The sequence below is a fragment of the Anguilla anguilla genome, chromosome 2 (assembly GCF_013347855.1).
Source record: "Anguilla anguilla isolate fAngAng1 chromosome 2, fAngAng1.pri, whole genome shotgun sequence".
NCBI classification, from domain to species: Eukaryota; Metazoa; Chordata; class Actinopteri; order Anguilliformes; family Anguillidae; genus Anguilla; species Anguilla anguilla.
In genome coordinates this window covers 20,346,837-20,366,682 of record NC_049202.1, presented here as the reverse complement: position 1 = coordinate 20,366,682, position 19,846 = coordinate 20,346,837, and the positions used below count along the sequence as shown (strand labels likewise).

Sequence of the window (19,846 nt, the reverse complement as noted above, 5' to 3'; positions counted from 1 at the left end):
TACTCATTGGGTTGCACACTAACATATAGCAACATGCACTAAGGTCTTTAAAATAAACTTCAGTGATTTTCTATAGCTTCATATGGTCATATCTGCACAGTTCAAATGAATGCTTATTTTTGAACATGTCTGGTGACTTTAAAATGGCAGTTATTGGCAATTTGTTATTTTTTGTTTAATTATTTCACAGTTAACACACTGAATAACACAAAAGAATAAATAAAAAGTCAGTGACTGTGTTTTTAAACAATGACTGCACTTACATAAGGCAATAACAATAAAGAATAAATTCAAGTACAGCATTTCTCCCAAAAGTTTCATATTCTGCCTGTTATTTTACTGTAATAGTTGGCTAAAACATTAACAAAATCTGTGTCTTTTTACAAATATATATCAGCAAAGTACTATACAACCTGAAAATGGTCTTGTTAATGAACATTTCTCTGTAATTACACTCATTATTGGTAACAAAAAAAAAAAATAATAATAAAATAAATATATCCTACACTCAAGACCTTGGTACAGAGCCAGTATCAACCCAAATCACTTGGGTCAGAGGTGTCTGTGCTAACTACTCCACTACTTTTGTGTCCTAAGAGCAACAAGCACTAATTAGAAGGGGAAGGGGTACTGTGGGCGGAGCCCAATGGAAACCACAGATTTAGGCACCATGACTGTTGGACGGGGCTGAGACATACAGTGCACTCCAGAATTATTGGCACCCTTGATAAATATGCACAAAAATGCAACAACAACAAAAAAATGCTAAACTACAAAATAATACAGTTATTGACATAAGCTTTATTTTCCAACATGTGTAAACTAGTGTGCTTGATTAATGATTCATTGGAATCAACCAAAGTCTTACATTTTTTAAATAAAAAATATATTTCCCCAAAAAACATGTTCCACAATTATTGGCTCCCCTGGTTTAATACTTTGTGAGAACACCCCTGGCAAAGATGACAGCCATGAGTCTTTTCCTGTACTTTGTGATAAGGTTAGAGAACACATTTGGAGGTATTTTTGACCATTGCTCCATGTAGAACTTTTCAGAATCATTGATATCTTTGGGTTTGCGCTTATGGATTTCCCCTCTTTAGTTCAGACCACAGGTTTTTGATGGAATTTAAGTCTGGAGACTGAGATGGCCATTGGAAAACATGGATGTTGATTTCACTTAAGCATTTCTGTTTAGATTTTGATATATGCTTGGATCTACCTATGACCAAGTCCTAGATTCTTAGCAGAGACAACCCAATTTTCTGCCAGAATTTCCTGATACTTTGTTGAATTCATTATGCCGTTGATCTAAAATAGTGCCCCGGGACCACTGCCAGCAAAACATCTCCAAAATATCAATGACCCACTTATATGTTTGACAGTAGGTATGAGGTGCTTCTCCTGTATGCATTCCTCTTTTGCTGCCAAACATGTTGATGGTGTGCATGGCTAAAACGTTCAATTTTGGTCTCATCTGACAATAGCACTCTCTTCCAGTCATAATTCAAATTAGGTTTGGCAAGTTCCAGATTCTTGATTTTGTTTATTGTGCTCAGTAAGGGCTATCTTTGTGCTACCCTTCCAAGGAGTTAGTTGGTATGGAGGTGCCATTTTTTTTTAGACTTGTTGCCTGCAAAGAACAAACCAATCTCTGCAATTCTTAAACAGTGATCCTTGGGTTATTAATGGCCCTCACAATCTTCCTCATCGTCCGTGGGGACACCATGCACTTGCTTCCTCTTCCTGGCAAATTTGCAACCATTCCATATTTTTTACTCCTTTCTATTATTGCCCTTACAGTGCTAAGTGGTATGTTTAACCGTTTATGTCTTTTTTGTACCCATTACCAGACTTGTGACGGTAAATTACCAACCATACCAACTCTTCTGAATTGACAGTTGTTTGGCTTTTCCCATGCTGATGGATGACAAAGGGATTTTGTATGCTTGTTACCTCATTTTTCTTCTCTAGTGAAACTGGAAGTGATAGAATGACACAATATACTTCCTTTAGCCTGAGATGAACTAAATTAAGTAAAATTGTATTGCCAATTTCATTTTGTTTGATTTCACTTACAATAATTGTTAGGGGTGCCAATAATTATTGCACCTATGGTTTTCAGAAAACATTAGATTATTAAAAAAAAAAAAAAAAAAAAACATTGAAGCATGAGAGTAAATTTATTGAAATAAAAGTATATAGGTTTCCCATATGTTTGAACATAACATATAGATTATTATCTGTGTTATTTATTATATGCAGCCTTTTTTCTTCATTTTGATTAAGGGTGCCAATAATAATGAGACTCCTTTACTGAGAAACTCCCCCCGTATTTCAGTGCTGATTTATACACTGATGGCAATAATCCTGGAGCCTTGCAGAGCTGCCCAGAGAGGGAGTCTGTTACAATGATGTCATTCTAGTGAATGTGTCTGTAACATTGATGTACAGTAAGATCATTTTGTTGTAGCTGTTAATACATTGCTTGCTTCATAATATAATATTTTATGGAATAGCTTTACAGCTATGCATATAGCATACGTACTCTTTTAGTATGCATTTTATTTTACTGAATAAATACATTTGATAGCAAATGATAAATACAGTTCTGTTTGTTAAGGTTTAATGCTTGTAAATGTTATTGCTTGGCTTGCAGCTCTTCTGTTGAACTGGTTTATTGTTGTGATTATCAGGTCACATATAGGATCATTTAAAATACATATTCACATATTCAATAGAAACTTTAACTATTTTCTACTATATTATTACCTGTGTGTACTATCAGATGTGATGAACTTCAACAAATGGAAAACCTTATGTGCCTTACTTAAATTTTTTTTATTTTTTTAAAGCATACTGTTGCTACTAAGATAAGCATTGGAACATGGTCTTTACCAAAGCACTGCTTCAGCGCATCATGCTTGGACATTGAGAACAGGTGAAAATGTCTTATTGTACCAGACAAGGAAACTGGCACCTGGCTTATGTCACACACAGATTCTTAACTAAAATTATGAATGTTATATTAGATAAAATATTTAAATGTCCAATTACAATGGTCTATTCACAATTCACATGAAAAATATGAAGGCATTTCTGACATTTTGAGTGGAAACTACTTTCATTATCCATCCGTCCATCCATTATCTATGCCCGCTTATCTAGAGCAGGGTCGTGGGGGGTGATGGAGCCTATCCCAGCATGCATTGGGCGAGAGGCAGGAATACACCCTGGACAGGCCGCCAATCTATTGCAGGGCATACACACCATTCACTCACACACTCATACTCAATTTAGAGTCTCCAATTGGCCTATCTGCATGTCTTCAGACAGTGGGAGGAAACCGGAATACCCGGAGGAAACCCACGCGGACAGAGTGAGAACATGCAAACTCCTCACAGAAAGGCCCCAAGCCAATATTCGAAGCAACAGTGCTATCCACTGCACCACCGTGCCACCCCTACTTTCATTATTATTATTATTATTCTCATTATTATTCTCATTATGATTATATGCTGTGATTTATCTATAATATGTGACAGTGACTTCAGCTAGCTCTATTTTAATGTGAAAATCATGTAATTTATTATGACATACAGCTATGAAATCTCTGCTTTGCTACTGGAATATGTGTTCAAAACATTCACAGAGCTAACTCTTGTTCCTGAAACACTGCCAGAAAACTCTTCTCAGATTAACGTATTGGAATCTTTTACAAATCAGACTGCAATTTACAGGCGGTCTTAAATTTCTTACAAAAAACAACAATGGGTCTCACATTGTTTTTTTATTTATTTGTTTATACCGCTGTTGCAGTCTAGGTATGTTCTCCATATAACAAGCAAACATATACCATGAGAAAAGTTGTATGATGAACTTGAGTATGATGATTTGAGTTTAAAGTTGCAGATGAAGGCAGAGTTTGAGAAGCTCCACCAGTTCCTGCGAGAGGAAGAGGAGGTCAGACTAGCTGCTCTGAGGGAGGAAGAGGAGCAGAAGAGTCAGATCATGGAGGAGAAGATAGAAAACATCGCAAGACACATCTCCAGCCTTTCAGACAAAATCACAGCTATAGAGCAGGCCATAGAAAGTCAAGACATCTCATTCTTAAAGGTAGGAGCCTGATTTTCCCAATTTCATGATAATACAACATAATCACATACTTGCTATCTTACCAGGATCATACAATATCCACTATATAATATATAAAACTAGCCAAACCACATCTTCACTACAGCTGATAAAGTTAATGTTTTAAAAAGCCTTTCCTATGAGAACATACTGAAGCATTTAAAATAGTTGCATATTGTTTAAATACACAGATATTTAAAACAATACAGATATTTAAATACTTGTATTGTTTTCTGCCGAATTAGGGCACGCTGATGATGTGAATATGTCAATCTGCACAAATTCTGCCAATTATATACTCATTTTATAGGAGGAGAAATCACTGCGCTCACCCGTTTTCATTTGTTTGGTGCGCTGAAACCAGTGAAATATCGTCAATTGAAAAGAAATTGGTTCGCACTCAAAAAATGGCTACAAAGCTTCAAAAAAACATCATTATTTAAAAGAAATGTGTTTTCTTCAATGCAGAATCATGCACAAACATTTCAGCATGTTGCCTTCTTCAGTGTGCAAGTACAATGATCATACCTGCACACTGAAGAAGGCAACATGCCGAAACGTTTGTGCATGATTCTGCATTGAAAACAAATAAAAAAACAATGACATTTTTTTTAAGCTTTGTAGCCATTTTTTGAGTGCGAATCAATTTATTTTCAATTATATACTAATGCAAAAGTGTTTATTTTTGTTTCTTTTCTGCCACATAACATGCTGTTGGTACTAATGGGAGGCTAGATTTTGAGACTTTGAAGTTTGTTGAATGCACCTCTGTCCTTCAGTATTTTCTGGAGGCCCACCCCTACTGACTTTGCTTATCTTCGACAATAGCTGGTGATGAGTATTTTTTGTGTTTTTGTCATGTGTAATTTAACTAATAAATGCATAATTTATTATTGCTTTACAGATCTATAAGGATACCAAGAGAAGGTATGCAGACTCTCGCCTGTCTTCCTCTTGTCTGTTTAGCTGAATTCAAAATCCAAAGTCTGCTGACTCCTGCTTGTCATTACAGGGCCCAATTCACACTGCAGGATCCAGAGCTGCTCTCAGGGGCACTGATAGATGTGGCCAAACACCTGGGCAACCTGAAGTTTAGAGTCTGGGAGAAAATGCTGGGGGTGGTGCAGTACAGTGAGTACAGTATCTGGGACACAGATCACAGAACTTGCACAATTGCTGCTGAGTGATGCAGAAGGCGAAACAAAAGGTCAATCAGTTGTTTCATAACCAATGCATGTGATTGCCAGAACACTGCAAATGTAATACAATCCGGGATATTTCAGATTTAGTTTTAACTGCATAATAGTGAACAGGTGAACCATTCTTCAGCTGGAATTACAGAATCTGCTATTTCAAACTGCATTACAATGTACCATATGAATATAATTCCAATACGGCACGTGTATTTGCCTCTTATTCTTTATTATAGTACACATGCTATTCATTTTCCCAACAGGAAAATTCTTTACTTGCTTCATGTGAATGTGCTCTTCTGTCAAACCCAGTTTTCCAGCTCAGCTCAACTGCCATTTTGGGGGTCCAGGAATACTCCACATTGGATAAAATTGTGTTCGTTCTTTATTCAGTTCCCTCTGTAACATAGCCACTGTGAGTCTGTGTGACACCCTGTTTGCAAATCATATAGAATAAAGATAGATTGGTTGTTCAATGTTAAATGAATACCTCTTCAGGTATTCAAACCTGCACATTTTTTGGTGACAGTTCTTGTCTCTTGCCTCCATGAGTGGGCAATTCTGGTTCTGGAGGGCCGGTGCATACAGTTTTTGTTTCCAGCAATTACACTGGCTAAATGAGCCAAATGGCCATATACTGTACACCAAAACTGGTTCACTCATAGATTAGATCTCAGCAAAACGTGTCATTTGGGGAGACAAGAAGTCTTTGGCGATCATTTATGTACTTATCAAGAAATCTAGCTAAAATGTCAGGTGCCATAAATGTCAGGGATAATTAATTAAGCAAATAAGGCCAGAAGTTGGCATGAAAACCATAAACAGACATGGCCTTCACTAACCCGCCTCTGCTCCAGGCCTTATTGCCTACCTAGGACAGTAAACTTTACCACTCATTTTAGCCAGGATTTTAAAAAGCATTGTCTGACATTGGTCTCCTGGTTCCACTGACTCTTGACCCCAACACTGTACATACGTGTCTCTCTCTGAGCGATGACCTGACCAGAGTGAGAAATACTGGAGATAAACGCCCACTCCCCTACAGATCTACACCTGCAAAGGTACATTTAGAGAGAGAATGTTTCCCTCTCTGTCCCCTTATCTAAGTGAAGATGGCAGTAACCCTGGGGCTCTGACAGTATGCCCTGGGAGCGTGTCGATAGTAGCGGTGTCATTCCAGTGAGCTTGTTTAAGTGATGTCATTCTACTGAACATGTCTATTAGTGATGTCATTCCAGTGAGCATGATTAACAGTGATATCATTCCAGTGAGCATGTTTAACAGTGATGTCATTCCAGTGAGCATGATTAACAGTGATATCATTCCAGTGAGCAGGTTTAACAGTGACGTCATTCCAGTGAGCATGTTTAACAGTGATGTCATTCCAGTGAACATGTCTATTAGTGATGTCATTCCAGTAAACATGTCTAGAAGTGACAGCATTAGAGGACATGCCCATGTAATTCCTTTGAACATGTCTAACAGTGATGTCATTCCACTGAAGGTAATACTGACTTTTGTTCAAATCACAATAGTACAAAGTTGTATTGTTCTTAATGAGACACTTCTGCCTTCTGAGATAATAATCCTCTCAATTTCAGACTAGGTCATAAATGGCATAAAGAATTCCGTATTCCATATTCACATCCAAGGACTTTTCATTACAGATCAATTCTCAAACAGATTTTGCTTTCCTTTGCTGTTGTATGCTATTGGCTTACAGAAGTATGCACCTTATCAGACTCCCAAAAGAAAGTTCTGTTTACTGTGCTGACAGGGAGTCACAGCAGGACATGATAAAGAGGGAGTGTTCAGTTGCAAAGCACCCTACTGGATCAGCTTTACGTAAACCTTAGTTGCTCCATAATACAGTGTATTGTAGGAAAACCGATATTGTGGGGAATAAGTTGGTATCTTCAATGGTGTGATATAGTGGGCACTGACTAAAGATATTGATACCTACGGGTCAGTGCCCAGCCAGATACAGAGGTTAACCCAGTGTGATAGGCTTACAAAGATAGCACAAGCAGGATAATTGATTTACCGTTTTGATTAAGTCTTTAATTGATGACTTGGGTTTTTTCTTTTGATCGTTGGGTATATAAGAAAAGTGGAATGGTTCGGGGAGACCTGTCAACACTGTCACCTGCACACCATTCTCATAAAGCCATTTCCACTACACACATTTTGCACCATTGATAATTGCCATTATTGAACACACTGTACAATACACTGCATTCACTTAAACCTGGCATTCCTCTTCGACTCTTAACGCAGCACACCTAGCAGTAGCTGCCAGTCTTTGTGACACCAATGTGCAGAAAGGAAACTGCAGGATGTGCAATAAGGAAAACACAAGCTTTATTTTCCATTGTGTGTTGTGGAGAGTTTTTAACAGCACAACAGAAAAAACAGGAGAAAATAAAATGGACAAATGACTGTTCTAAAATGGAACAAAGATCTACAAACGTACTGTACCATTACCTACAACCCACCTGCCCCAAACTAGCAAACTGGACTGAACCGGACAGGCCCGGTTTGGACTGGACTGGCACATGTTTGTTGGGGCTAGGAGTGCAGATAATTATCTAGAGTGTTTTGGGGTTTTTGGGGGGTTGGGGGGTCGGGCCCTTGCTTTAAGCGCTGCTTGTGGACCGGGACGTGAGCTCGCTCACGAAGCTGTTGTTCTGGGCCAGAACCTCGGCTTTCAGTTTCCTGAGCTCCTCCTGGATGGCCTGGTCAGACATGTCTGCGGCAGGCAGGGCCTTCACCTTGGCCAGGAAACCTTCGATTATCTTTTCCCCCTCCTAGAAAAAAAATAACAATGTCAACCAAGGTAAAGATAAAACTCATGTAAAATACACCCAAGGGATTATGCTCACACATGTAAGGAGTGGGTGATCAACAGTAAGCATCCAATCACAATACTTTAAGCCTTATAGCGGATGTTATTGTTAAAAACAGTAAACTCAAACTGCATGTTTGTATGGACCGCCCAACTTGCTGGAGCCACGTGCAGCTTCCAGAAATCGCTGGACCGCCAGAAATCATTGAACGTTTTAGAGGACTGTCACCTGTGTGAACTCGGGCGTATAAGACACAACAAAAACCACAACGCCATCCTCCCTCCCCACTGACTATACTCATACAAGTGCCGACTGTAAACAGACAGATCCCCTGTATCAAGCAAATGTCTCCATCAAGCATGGAAGTGTCATAACACGCATTTTGTATTGAACAACTCCCCAAAGTATTAGCTCAGGATTAGCTTCCTTTGTCATACCATGGCAACATACACAGTTATCAAACTTATCTACAAACTTATACATATTGAGCCATTAAGTTGTCACATGACGGCACAGTTATGCAATTGCAAAAAGGTCAAGTAAATTATGTTAATCAACATTGTGATTAATGTGATGAATAGGTTAGCAATCAGTAAAAAGATTTCCAATTCACAATGAGAATCCTGCTGACAAAAAGCTTTATAAAACTTACAAACTTTTGATTTGCGGTCACATTTTGGCTGGTGTTATCCAATAATAAGTTTTATAAGTGTACGATACGGATGAGAAATTCTGTGACATCAATCCAGAGTACATCACTCTTAATGATACGCTTGCGCTGCCAGCTTTCTCAAGGCAGTTGACCGTGGGAGCCACAAAATTGTTCCCAGCTGCTACAGTAAGCGCTAACCATTTTAGCCAAATATCAAACAGTAAGTCTAGATCATATGGCTTTCTTATCAACACCCAACAGATAACACCGGAGATGTTGTCTTCCCCCGGAAGCGTTTCATGTGGCCTCTGAAGTCTAGATTTTTACGACCACCTTAGGTATAAATAAAGAAACAAACGAAAAGAAAGGCAATACAGCACATGGTGCCGATAATCGTTATTGTATTCAATATGTATCGTTACGGTGTATTTCTCAGTCCTACCCTGAACTATATACTACTAAAGCACATTACAACAACACTATCAGCATCTACCAGCACTGCATGGATATTCAGCTGGATATTTACTGAAATAAGCTGAGCTAAAGTACAGTGCTAACGGGTACAACGACAACGCTAGAACGACTCCACGCTTGCAGACTTGAACCCAAAACCTCGGTGCTACAAGCCCAGCTCTTTACCGCTGCGCCACCCGCCCTCCTACCTGTCTGTCTAAACGTCGCCTCTTCGCCTCGGGCCCTTCCTCTTCCTCCCCGCCCGCCTGGGTCACGTCCTGGAACTCCTCCAGCTCCAGGGCTTTCTCCCGCGCGCTGGCAATCACGTGCTTCGGGAAGCTCGCCAGCTCCGCCACGTGAATCCCAAAGCTCTGGTCACACACACCTGAGAGAGAGAGAGAGAGAGAGGGGGGAAGAGGGAGGGAGAGAACAGAGAGAGAGAGAGAGATGGGGGAGAGAGAGAGGGGGGAGGAGGGAGGGAGAGGAGAGAGGGAGAGGGAGGGAGAGAACAGAGAGAGAGAGGGAAAGAGAGGAGAGGACAGGAGAGAGAGAGGGGGGAAAGAGAGCAGAGAAAGAGGGAGGAAGAGAGTGAGAGAGAGAGGGGAAAGAGAGCAGAGAGAGAGAGAGAGAGGGAGAGAGTGAGAGAGAGAAGGGAAAGAGAGAGAGAGTAGGGGGAGGGAGGAAGAGGAAAGGAGAAAGAGGAGAGAGATAGATAGATAAGAGATATATAGAGAGAGAAAGAGAGAGAAAGGAAAGAGAGACAAAGGAGGGAGAGACACAGATAGATATATAGATCGAGAGAGAGAGAGAAAGAGAAAAGGAGAAGGAGAGAGGAAAAAGAGGTTGAAGGGAAAGGGAATGAGATCCAATTTTTAGAGGAGAGAAAAAACGAGCTAAAAAATTCCCTCAGCACTAGAATAGCCACAGCAATCGATTTGCTGGCACAAACTTCAACGTACTTCAGAGTAGCGCAGCAATTACATGTGGTCGTCTGTCCTTAAATGTGAGCCTTAGATGCCCTCACACCACTGAACAGGACCAACATCACAGTGTGAAACTACTCAATCTGCCAAGCGATGTCAACCGAACAGCCATTCAAACTGCATTCAAAGCAGCCGCAAAGCTGCGAGTCAGTCCTGTCAAATTCACAGTCGAATCCATCAGCGGCATGACGAGCTACAATCATTTTCCAATAGTTCATGCCTGTTTAGAACAAGTATCAGGTGGCCACTAGATGTCAGTGTGAACCTTATATAAACACAAGTTACACAAAATATGCACAAGTCCATAATGTGCTGTTTGAATGTGTGTGTCTGCGTGCATGTGTCTGTGAGAGAGAGACAGAGCTCGATCACGTGCAAGCGTGTGCGTCTGTGTGTGTGTGTGTGTGTGTGTGTGTGTGTGCGTCTGCGTGTGTGTGTGCGTGTGTGTGCGTGTGTGTGTGCCTGTGCGTGTGTCTGCTCACCTTTCTTAACCCTGTACAGCATGGTTAGAGTGCTGTCGGTGGTCAGCGCCGTGACGTGGAGGTTGCGCACGGTCGGGATCTGCTGGGCCAGGGCGGTCAGCTCGTGGAAGTGCGTGGCGAACAGGCAGAAGCAGTTGATGCGCGAGGCGATGAACTCGGAGATCGCCCACGCCAGACCGAAGCCGTCGTACGTGGAGGTGCCGCGGCCGAGCTCATCGATGATTATGAGGGAGTCTTCAGTGGCTGAGCTGAAAGCAGACAGAGAAAGGCAGATGGAGACGGTTATTGAATATCTAATCCACGTTGACTGATATTATTGAATAACCAATAAACAGTTAGTCAGATTACTGAATAGCCAATAAACGGTTAGTCAGATTACTGAATAGCCAATAAACTGTTATTGAGATATAGTGCAAGAGAATAACAGAAAGCATGAGGGTGCAAAACTGAGGGAGATGTGGATTGTATAAAAAATGAAATGTGGTCCATAACATGAACAGAGGCAGCTTTTTGCCTTTCATACAGATATTACCACAGGTCGTATTTTTTTTGCACACCGCTTGAGGTAAAATTCGAACCCGAACGGAAGGGGCAAAGTAAATATCACCACAGCTGAACTGTCACGGTGCCGAGTCGCCTCCCCGACCCTTACCGGAGGATGGCGGCGGTCTCCAGCATCTCGGCCATGAACGTGGACACGCCCTTGATCTGGCTGTCGCCGGCGCCGACGCGGGCCAGCACCGAGTCCGCCACGCTGATCTCCGCCTCCTCGCACGGCACGAAGCAGCCCATCTGCGCCATCAGCACGATCACCCCCACCTGCCGGATGTAGGTGGACTTGCCGCCCATGTTTGGGCCTGCCGAGGGAGGGGGAGGGGCAGGGGCGGGTCAAAGGTCACACCGGCATAATGGCAATAAAAATTAAAATGATAATATAAATAATTGGTGTGTGTGTGTGTGTGTTTGTGTGTTATGTGCATTTTTCTGTGAGCATTCTGTATGTATGTCTGGGGTCTTTTGTATAGGATTGGGGTTTGTTAGTGTACATGTGTTAGGGATGTGTTTGAAAGTTTCTGTATGATTTTGCATATGTGTCTGTGTGTCTGTGCATGGGTGTATTATATGTGCATGCATGTCTGCAGTACCTCTACTGGTTTTCATTTAATGTAGTTAAATGCTCATTTGGGCAGTTCTTATTTATACTTGTTAAACGGAGTAGCTGGCAAGTTGGCTAAAGAGTCTTTTTGCAGTTGTCTCTCTTGGGGCTATACTTCACCCTCTGGGGACTTCGATCCCTGATCTTTGCCCTTGTGTTTGAATAGCAAGTCGCTCCGGATAAGAGGGCCTGCTTAAACGCGTACGGTAGAAGTGCATGGCCGCAGTGTTCCTCACCGGTGATGATGTGGAACATCTCCTCTCCTCGGGCGAAGGACACATCGTCCTGGGCCTCGATGCAGGGGTGCCTGGCCCCCTTCAGCAGCAGCCTCCCGGACCCCTTCTCCAGGACCCTGGGGCGCACGTAGGGCACAGGGGCGGAGTGGGACACCAGGGCCAGGCTCACCACCGCGTCCAGCTGGGCGATCACGTCGTTCAGCATCTGCAAGGGGTCCACGTAGCCTTAGAGGGCCAGAGAGGGGTACAGGTAAGGAACGGGGAGTCAGAAAGAGTGGATACAAATGCACATACAGTACATATTCACGCACACACACACACATACATACACAGACACACCCAAAAAACCACAGTCTCTCTCTTTATCTCTCTCTCTCTCTCACTCACACACACACACACACACACACACACATATACAACCACACATTCACACTCTCTCTCACACACACACACACACACACACACATTCACACTCACACGGCATTTGGTATCTCATTGCATATTTGCACAATTTTTTTCCAGGGTTTTCCCTTGTGGGCCAAGTGGTGGATAAAAAAAAAAACTGTGAGGGTTTCTGATTGGCCCAGCAAGTCAACCCCCCTCACCGGAGGCGATGCTGAGGATCTCCTTGACGATGGCGTTCTGGGCCTCCTCGTACTCCTCCCTGCTCTTGGTGTACTCCTCGTTCAGAGAGCTCAGCTTGCTGCCAGTCACACACACACACACACACACACACACACACACACACACACACACAGCTTCAGTTCATCTGACACCTCGTATGCGTAGGCCCCTGTTAGTGTGTGTGTGTGTGTGTGTGTAACATGAGCTTGCAAAGTCACTTGTTAGTCACTAGTCTCATGGAATAAATGAACATCATTCACTTGCTGGTTTTTCATTATCATATTAAATGTACACTTTTTCTTATCAGACTCACTAAACCGATGGTCCAGGTGGGAACGGGTGTAGGCATTTCACAGGGAAGAGTATGTGTGTGTGTGTGTGTGTGTGTGTGCGTGCGTGCGTAATGGCGCCACCTGTTGGTGAAGCGGACTCCGTTCTTCTGCACGTCCAGCGTGGTGAACTTCTTGTTGTTGCGCAGGTTCTTCTCCTCCTTGCAGGTGACTCTGAGGAAGTACCCCAGCTGGGCGTTCGACTCCAGCTTCACCGTCTTCCCCCCCTCCAGGCCTGACAAATGGACACAGACAGACAGACAGACACAGCCACAGACAGACACACAGACAGACAGAGATGGTGAAGCATACAGGAAGAGATGGAGACAGGTGGACAGACAGAGAAGTAGGCAGAAATGGAAAGACACACACAGAGTTGACAGAGTTCATGAAAGTGGTCATCGTCGATTCCGCTTCAGGTTTCTAATGGAAGATTTAAATGAGTTCAATATCAGCGAGTGCTGTAAACTAACCAGCTATCCTAACAAGAGGGGTGAAACAATGCACACGTCCATTTTTATTGATCATATTTATCCTCTCATATTACCTAATATTATATTGAGTACATTATCTATGCTCATGGCAGACACACTTGTCCTTATTAACAGATATTTTGGCACATTATCATTTATAAGCCTGGGTATTTGCTGAAGCAGGGTTAGTGGAAACCACAGGCACAGAAATGCTTGTATTAGCACACTGGTTTGAGCCATCCCTGGTTTAGCTAGATGCAGGACAGCACTCTAAATGAAAGAAACCTGCAGTTGGATTCCACTCACTGTACCCACCTGCCTCTAGTAAGACCAGGTCTGCGCAGGCTTATTATTATCCATGAATTACAAGTTGTTGAAGGTCACAATTACATTATTACATTACATTTATTTGGCAGACGCTTTTATCCAAAGCGACGTACAAAAAGTGCATTTCATGGTCATAGACAACTGCTAAACACAGGTTCAGTAAGGTACAATACTTATTTTGTACTGCTATTTCTAGCCAAGAACACAGTTTAGTTCACACAGTGAACACTATTCAGACCTAACCTCTGCAAAGCCAACTAGGCAGAAGAATAAGCAACAATATCTGTATCTTGGAACTGACCCCGCAGTGCTTAGGCCATAAGTCAGGGTTCATAAGAACCATACCCACGCTGCCATTCTATCCAGGGCCCTGTTTCACAAAGCAGGATTACGGAGTTAGCTTGATAACCGCACTGAGTAAAACCCAGAATGCTCCCAAATCTGGAACACGGACTGAAGTAAAAACAGCAGTTCCAGGTTTTATTTATTGCAATTATCCAGCTAACTCAGTAATCCTGCTTTGTGAAACACCCCAGGGTAATTTAATTAACAGTGATGAGATGAACTAATGATAGAGTCTACTGCACCAACTTTCTGATTTGATGATTGGTCAGAAGTCTCAGTAACCAATATGACCCACCTTATAATCTTTGTTTCCGCCTCTTACACAAATTGGGTTCTGTGCAATTATATACTGAATGGACATTCGAACAAACTGAATTATGAATTAGCCCATCAAGCGTGACAAGGGTTAGAGCAATTTTGCTTGTCCTGTACCTGGTTTTATTTGTCCCTGGCAAGCCTCATTGTTGTACTTTGGAACCCCTTCTCTACATGATCACCAAGTGAGTAAGCAGGAGTCAGAGTGACAGGTGGAGAGGTCGGAGGCCTACCCAGCTCTCTGGCAGCAGCATTCAGGGCACCCTGCATGCTCTTCTCCAGGCTGTCCATAGTCTCACTCAGCTCGCTCAGAGTGAGGTCAAATGACGGCTTCACCAGGAACTCGTGGTGCTCGATCTGCACTCAAGAGGGCGCCAGAGTCAACGCTGAACACAAAGTGTATTGCATGACCTGCTAAACAATGAAATCCACACACTGCAAAAAAAGAGGGCACTAACAACTACAAAACACACCATAGCCCAATATTGTACAACACACAATCTAGCAACCACACAAAACAGTGCACCACAGAGTACACCAACCATCTCAACACAAATCACAATACAAACACACCAGGACAGAACAGAGTGCACAAACAACCACAAGGCACACAACGACATAACACACTGAAAGGTCACACAGCAATAGGGCCCACACACAGACAGGACATACCAGAGCACAGTGTGGCCTGGCCCAGCACAGAACAGCACAGGACAGCTCAGATACCTGATTCATATCCAGTGTGGTCTCAATCATCTCCTGGTACTTAACAAAGTCAGCGCTGAGGTCATTCAAAGGAGAGCTGAACACCGCGTTCAGCAGGACCGTGTGTTTTCCTGTAAAAAAGACAGCCGTTAGCCATGATCATCATGAAGGGACAGCAAATGAGAATGTGCGTGTTGTGAGACAGGTATGCACATTTTCAGTATGCATTTGCACAGTGAGCATATGTGTTTGGAATGCATACTTGCAAATACTTGGTGGCATGCGTGCGTGAGGCAGGGGCATATGGGGGTTCCCATTTTCGAACCACTGTTGTAAAAAAAGCAGCTGTTATTTGACCATGTGTAGCCTTTCTGTTAGCTTGAACGAGTCTGCCCATTCTGCTCTGACTTCTCTCATAAACGGAACTGCCGCTCACTGTTATTATCTTTTTTTATTATAATATTTCCTGTCTGTGTTTCCCTTGTTGGGCCGCCAGATGGCGGCACTTCTGTTTTGTGTCCTGCTCCCCCCTGTTAATTGTATTATTGTTGTCTCGTTATTCTGTCATTGTTCCCACCTGTGTCTTGTTATCCCCTCCTTTTCTGGTTTAATTGTTTTTTGAGTTCACCTGTGTCTTGTTACCCCCTGTCTATTTAAGTTCTTTGTTCCCTTGACTCGGGTGCTGGTTCCTTGTGTTTGTCTCCGACTTGTGTTTGTTTCAGACCGTATGTACCTGCCTGTGTTTTTGGCCTGTTTGTGTTTCTGACTTTGTTTCCGCCTTTGTGTTTCTGTGCATTTCTGCCGTTTGTTTTCTATACTGGTGTAGTTCTGTTTTTTTTTGTATTTTTTTTAGTTTATGTTTTATGCCCCTCGTGGCTCTTTGTTCTGCTTTTTTTTTTTTTTTTTTTTAGTAAAGTCTTGTTTGTATCAACTTTTTTGAGTTCCGTGTTTTTTCCCACTCTGCGCCTGGGTCCCACCCCCCGTACCGTGACACGGTAAACTCTAGAGACTAACGTGTACTACTCCCAGGAGGGTAGCTGTTTCTGCAATACTGGAACCACCATGTCTGGCACTAACAATCATACCAAAGTCACTTAGATCACATGTATTTGCCCATTCCAATGTTTGGTTAAACAAAAAACAATACCGCTTCTCCATGTCTGCATGCTATATATACGAGTTAAGTTGTAGCCACATGTAGCCAACAATTTGTTGTTTGGAGGTGCAGGCTATTTGTGTTACGAGTCTCCCCGAACCACTGAAATTATCTTCTTATATGCAAGGCAAAACCCCAAGTCCTCCAATAAAGACACAATCATGACAAAACAGTACAACAATGATCCTGATCTCTGTAAACATATCACACAGGGTTAACCTTTGTAGCTGAAACACAAACTTGTCCCCCATGACTTTGTCTTTCCAACAATATAAAACATGATTACACTTTATAGAGAACCTAAGTTTCACACAATACTGATCCAGGTGGATGTTTTGCAACTGAGCACTGTCTCTTTATCGCACTTGCTGACTCTCTGTCAGCACAGTTAACATTCAGTTTTCTTTTGGAGGTCTGATAAGGAGCACACTTACAGGATTAATGTGCATTACACTTTTGCCTGAGTGTGCCCCAGCTGAACCTCAATGCAAAAACATCCCCACTGCTGCATGTGAAAAGTATGGTATAATTTACACAAGGCTTCATTTTCATCATAGATCTGTCTTGGATATTCTTTCCTTTATAATAGTAATGACATAGTAGATTACATATGTGTAACTAACACAAGAAAGTTCAAGACAGACTGATGAAACTGCATGCTCACGCTGTAGATTTGAAGTAAACTGATTCAGAGTTGCTTGTCTGTTGCATCCCAAACCAATGCACAGACATCACATTAAGGAGCATGTGCTTCCACAGTTCTGCCTACCTGATGATGTTTTCCCCTCAGACTTCCCTGCATCTTCACATTGTTCCTCCTGAAACATCAGCAAGTCACTTAATTCACTGAAACACCTGCCAAAAGTGCCCCAACAACTGCTCTTTCAGCCAAAATAATGATAAACTGGGCCTGCCCAGTATTGTAATGCACAACCGTGAGCATGCTGGGATGTTCTTGTTTAATTAACCCAGGAATCACACCTGTGTGGAAGCCCATGCTTTCAACGTACTTCCTATCCCCCATTTACTCAAGTGCTTCCTTTATTTTGGCAGTTACCTGTACATTATAGGACCTTTATTCACGTGTGTTTACTGTTAAAATCTACATCACTGTCATTAGGCTCCTCTCTCACTTATTGTTAATAGTCCCTACTGAATATATTTATTCATGCATACATCTTATCACAATTATGCTGTTATTGTGTGTTTTTCAGAGCTACAAGAACATCAAGGAAAGGTATGTAGAATCTCACCTTGTTTCGTATTGCCTGTTTAAGTCACTTTTAACTCCAAAGTTTGAGTGACTCCTGCTTGTTATTACAGAGCCCAGTGCACACTGCAGGATCCAGAGCTGCTCTCTGATAGCTGGGCTGATAGCTGATAGTATTCTGATAGTGAATACTTGTTGAGAGACCTTTTTCAGTTTGTTAATTTGGTAATATTTTGTTACTCATGTAAATACATGAGAAAGTAAACACTTTAAAGAATTACCATAAGCTTAAATCGCAACATAGCCTACATAATAATCAAACAAACTATATTAATTTATTTGCTTGGTTAACAAGCGTGCCAACTTTATGAAGAATATGTAATGATCATAATAATAATATATAATCCATAATCAACCATTGGAAATTCCCATGTCATCTTGTTATTCACGTCAAAACATTTATATGATCAGATTTAGTGAATAAGTTAATCGTCAAAAAGCGAGCGTAACAGTAACATTAGTCGGTCTCAGTAGTCACATGTTCTCATACTCAACCAATTGCATACACACATCAGTACATGTTCTCATACTCAACCAATCACCTACGTACATCTCTACATGTTCTCATACTCAACCAATCACCTACGTACATCTCTACATGTTCTCATACTCAACCAATCACCTACATACATCTCTACATGTTCTCATGCTCAACCAATAACCTACATACATTTCTACATGTTCTCATACTCAACCAATGACCTATATACATCTCTACATGTTCTTATACTCAACCAATCACCTATATACATCTCTACATGTTCTTATACTCAACCTATCACAAGCACACATCATTAATAGAGTGCCTTTTTTAAACAGTCAGATGTTTCAGGTGCTGCTCATTTCCTGCGCTGCTTTTTGCACGCTACGCTTGCTACAGCTTAAAAGAATTGTGCTCACCCACAGCTCATCCCAGCTTCCACCTGTCGTTTGGATCTGCTTGTAGGTACTGGGCGGTTTTCAAATCTCTCCCATTTAAGTAGGGGATATGTATCATGATCCCTGTTGGATAGGTTAGTGCACCTCTGTGAATGTACAGACGTACCTAAAGCAGATGCATTCAGCGCCAAACTAAAAATAATTACTTTGCACACTCATTCATATATATATATATAGCCTAAATATGTGAGTTGTCCTTACTGTGTGTTTATATGATATCCACAAAATGAAATACTGACATACTTACAGCTAATAACTTGTCACAGAGCTGGCAAGAGATATTGATTTTTTTTTTTCTTATGGCATTTTGAATGCTGTAGAACGTGACTAATTCTTTAAAAAAATAAATAGTATGTATGCATTTATACATTATATTTTATATGTATGCATACTTTATTTGATGCATGTTTTCTACAGTATTTCTGATTCACTGCACCAAATACACACCATATTGTAATGTCCATAGTGTTTTAAATGTGACTCAGTTTTCTCAAAATAAGTCTGGTAGAATTAAGCTAATTGTTTTTAGTATGTGATATTCAATAATGAAGAATTATGCTTTGAAAATTGTAGGGTAGGGTACAAACTACAATAATATACTCAATGTAAATAATTGACTCAACAATTAAGGGATATTTACAGGAGGAGCACATAGATGCACAGTTAATGCATGTAAGTGAGAATGCACAAACACAGTCAAATAAAGTAAGAAAAAGTACTACAAATGCTCAGGTAAGTACACAGTAATGCAGTAACAATTCATAAGTGTGAAATAAATCCTGTTGAATTAATAGTAGAAGTACTCTAGTGTTGTAGCTTCCAGATAATTTCCCCACAATGCAATACTGTACTGTACAAAATATGCAGTGCTTTACTGTGACAAAATATATCTTGTATGACATCACCTACTGCTATTTTATCCATGTAGCAAACTGTTATTTACTATTACATTACATTACATTACAGGCATTTGGCAGACGCTCTTATCCAGAGCGACGTACAACAAAGTGTATAACCATAACCAGGAACAAGTATGACGAAACCCCTAGAGAGAAGTACCGGTCCAAGTGCAGGGAACAACCGCATAGTTCAACTTGGACCCTGAAGGTTAAACTGATTAACACTAACACAACGAGAACAACAACAACGCAATCTATGGAAAAAATACAAGCAGTAGTTAAGACAGTTAATGCACCTAAGTCACCTACGAAACAGCTGCCTAGTTACA

General features: G+C 41.4%; 1 protein-coding gene across 1 annotated transcript; it reads right to left on the bottom strand.

The window, feature by feature from the left end:
• Nucleotides 1-7,666: 7,666 nt before the first annotated feature.
• On the bottom strand, nt 7,667-17,236 carry LOC118221159 (DNA mismatch repair protein Msh2-like). The gene is made up of 10 exons (XM_035405958.1): nt 17,179-17,236; nt 15,275-15,384; nt 14,782-14,905; nt 13,173-13,323; nt 12,741-12,838; nt 12,136-12,360; nt 11,396-11,600; nt 10,744-10,991; nt 9,488-9,663; nt 7,667-8,134 (listed from the first exon to the last, which is right to left on the bottom strand). The coding sequence occupies exons 1-10, from the start codon at nt 17,234-17,236 to the stop codon at nt 7,964-7,966; spliced, it is 1,566 nt and encodes a 521-aa protein (XP_035261849.1). The 3' UTR covers nt 7,667-7,963.
• Nucleotides 17,237-19,846: the final 2,610 nt, after the last annotated feature.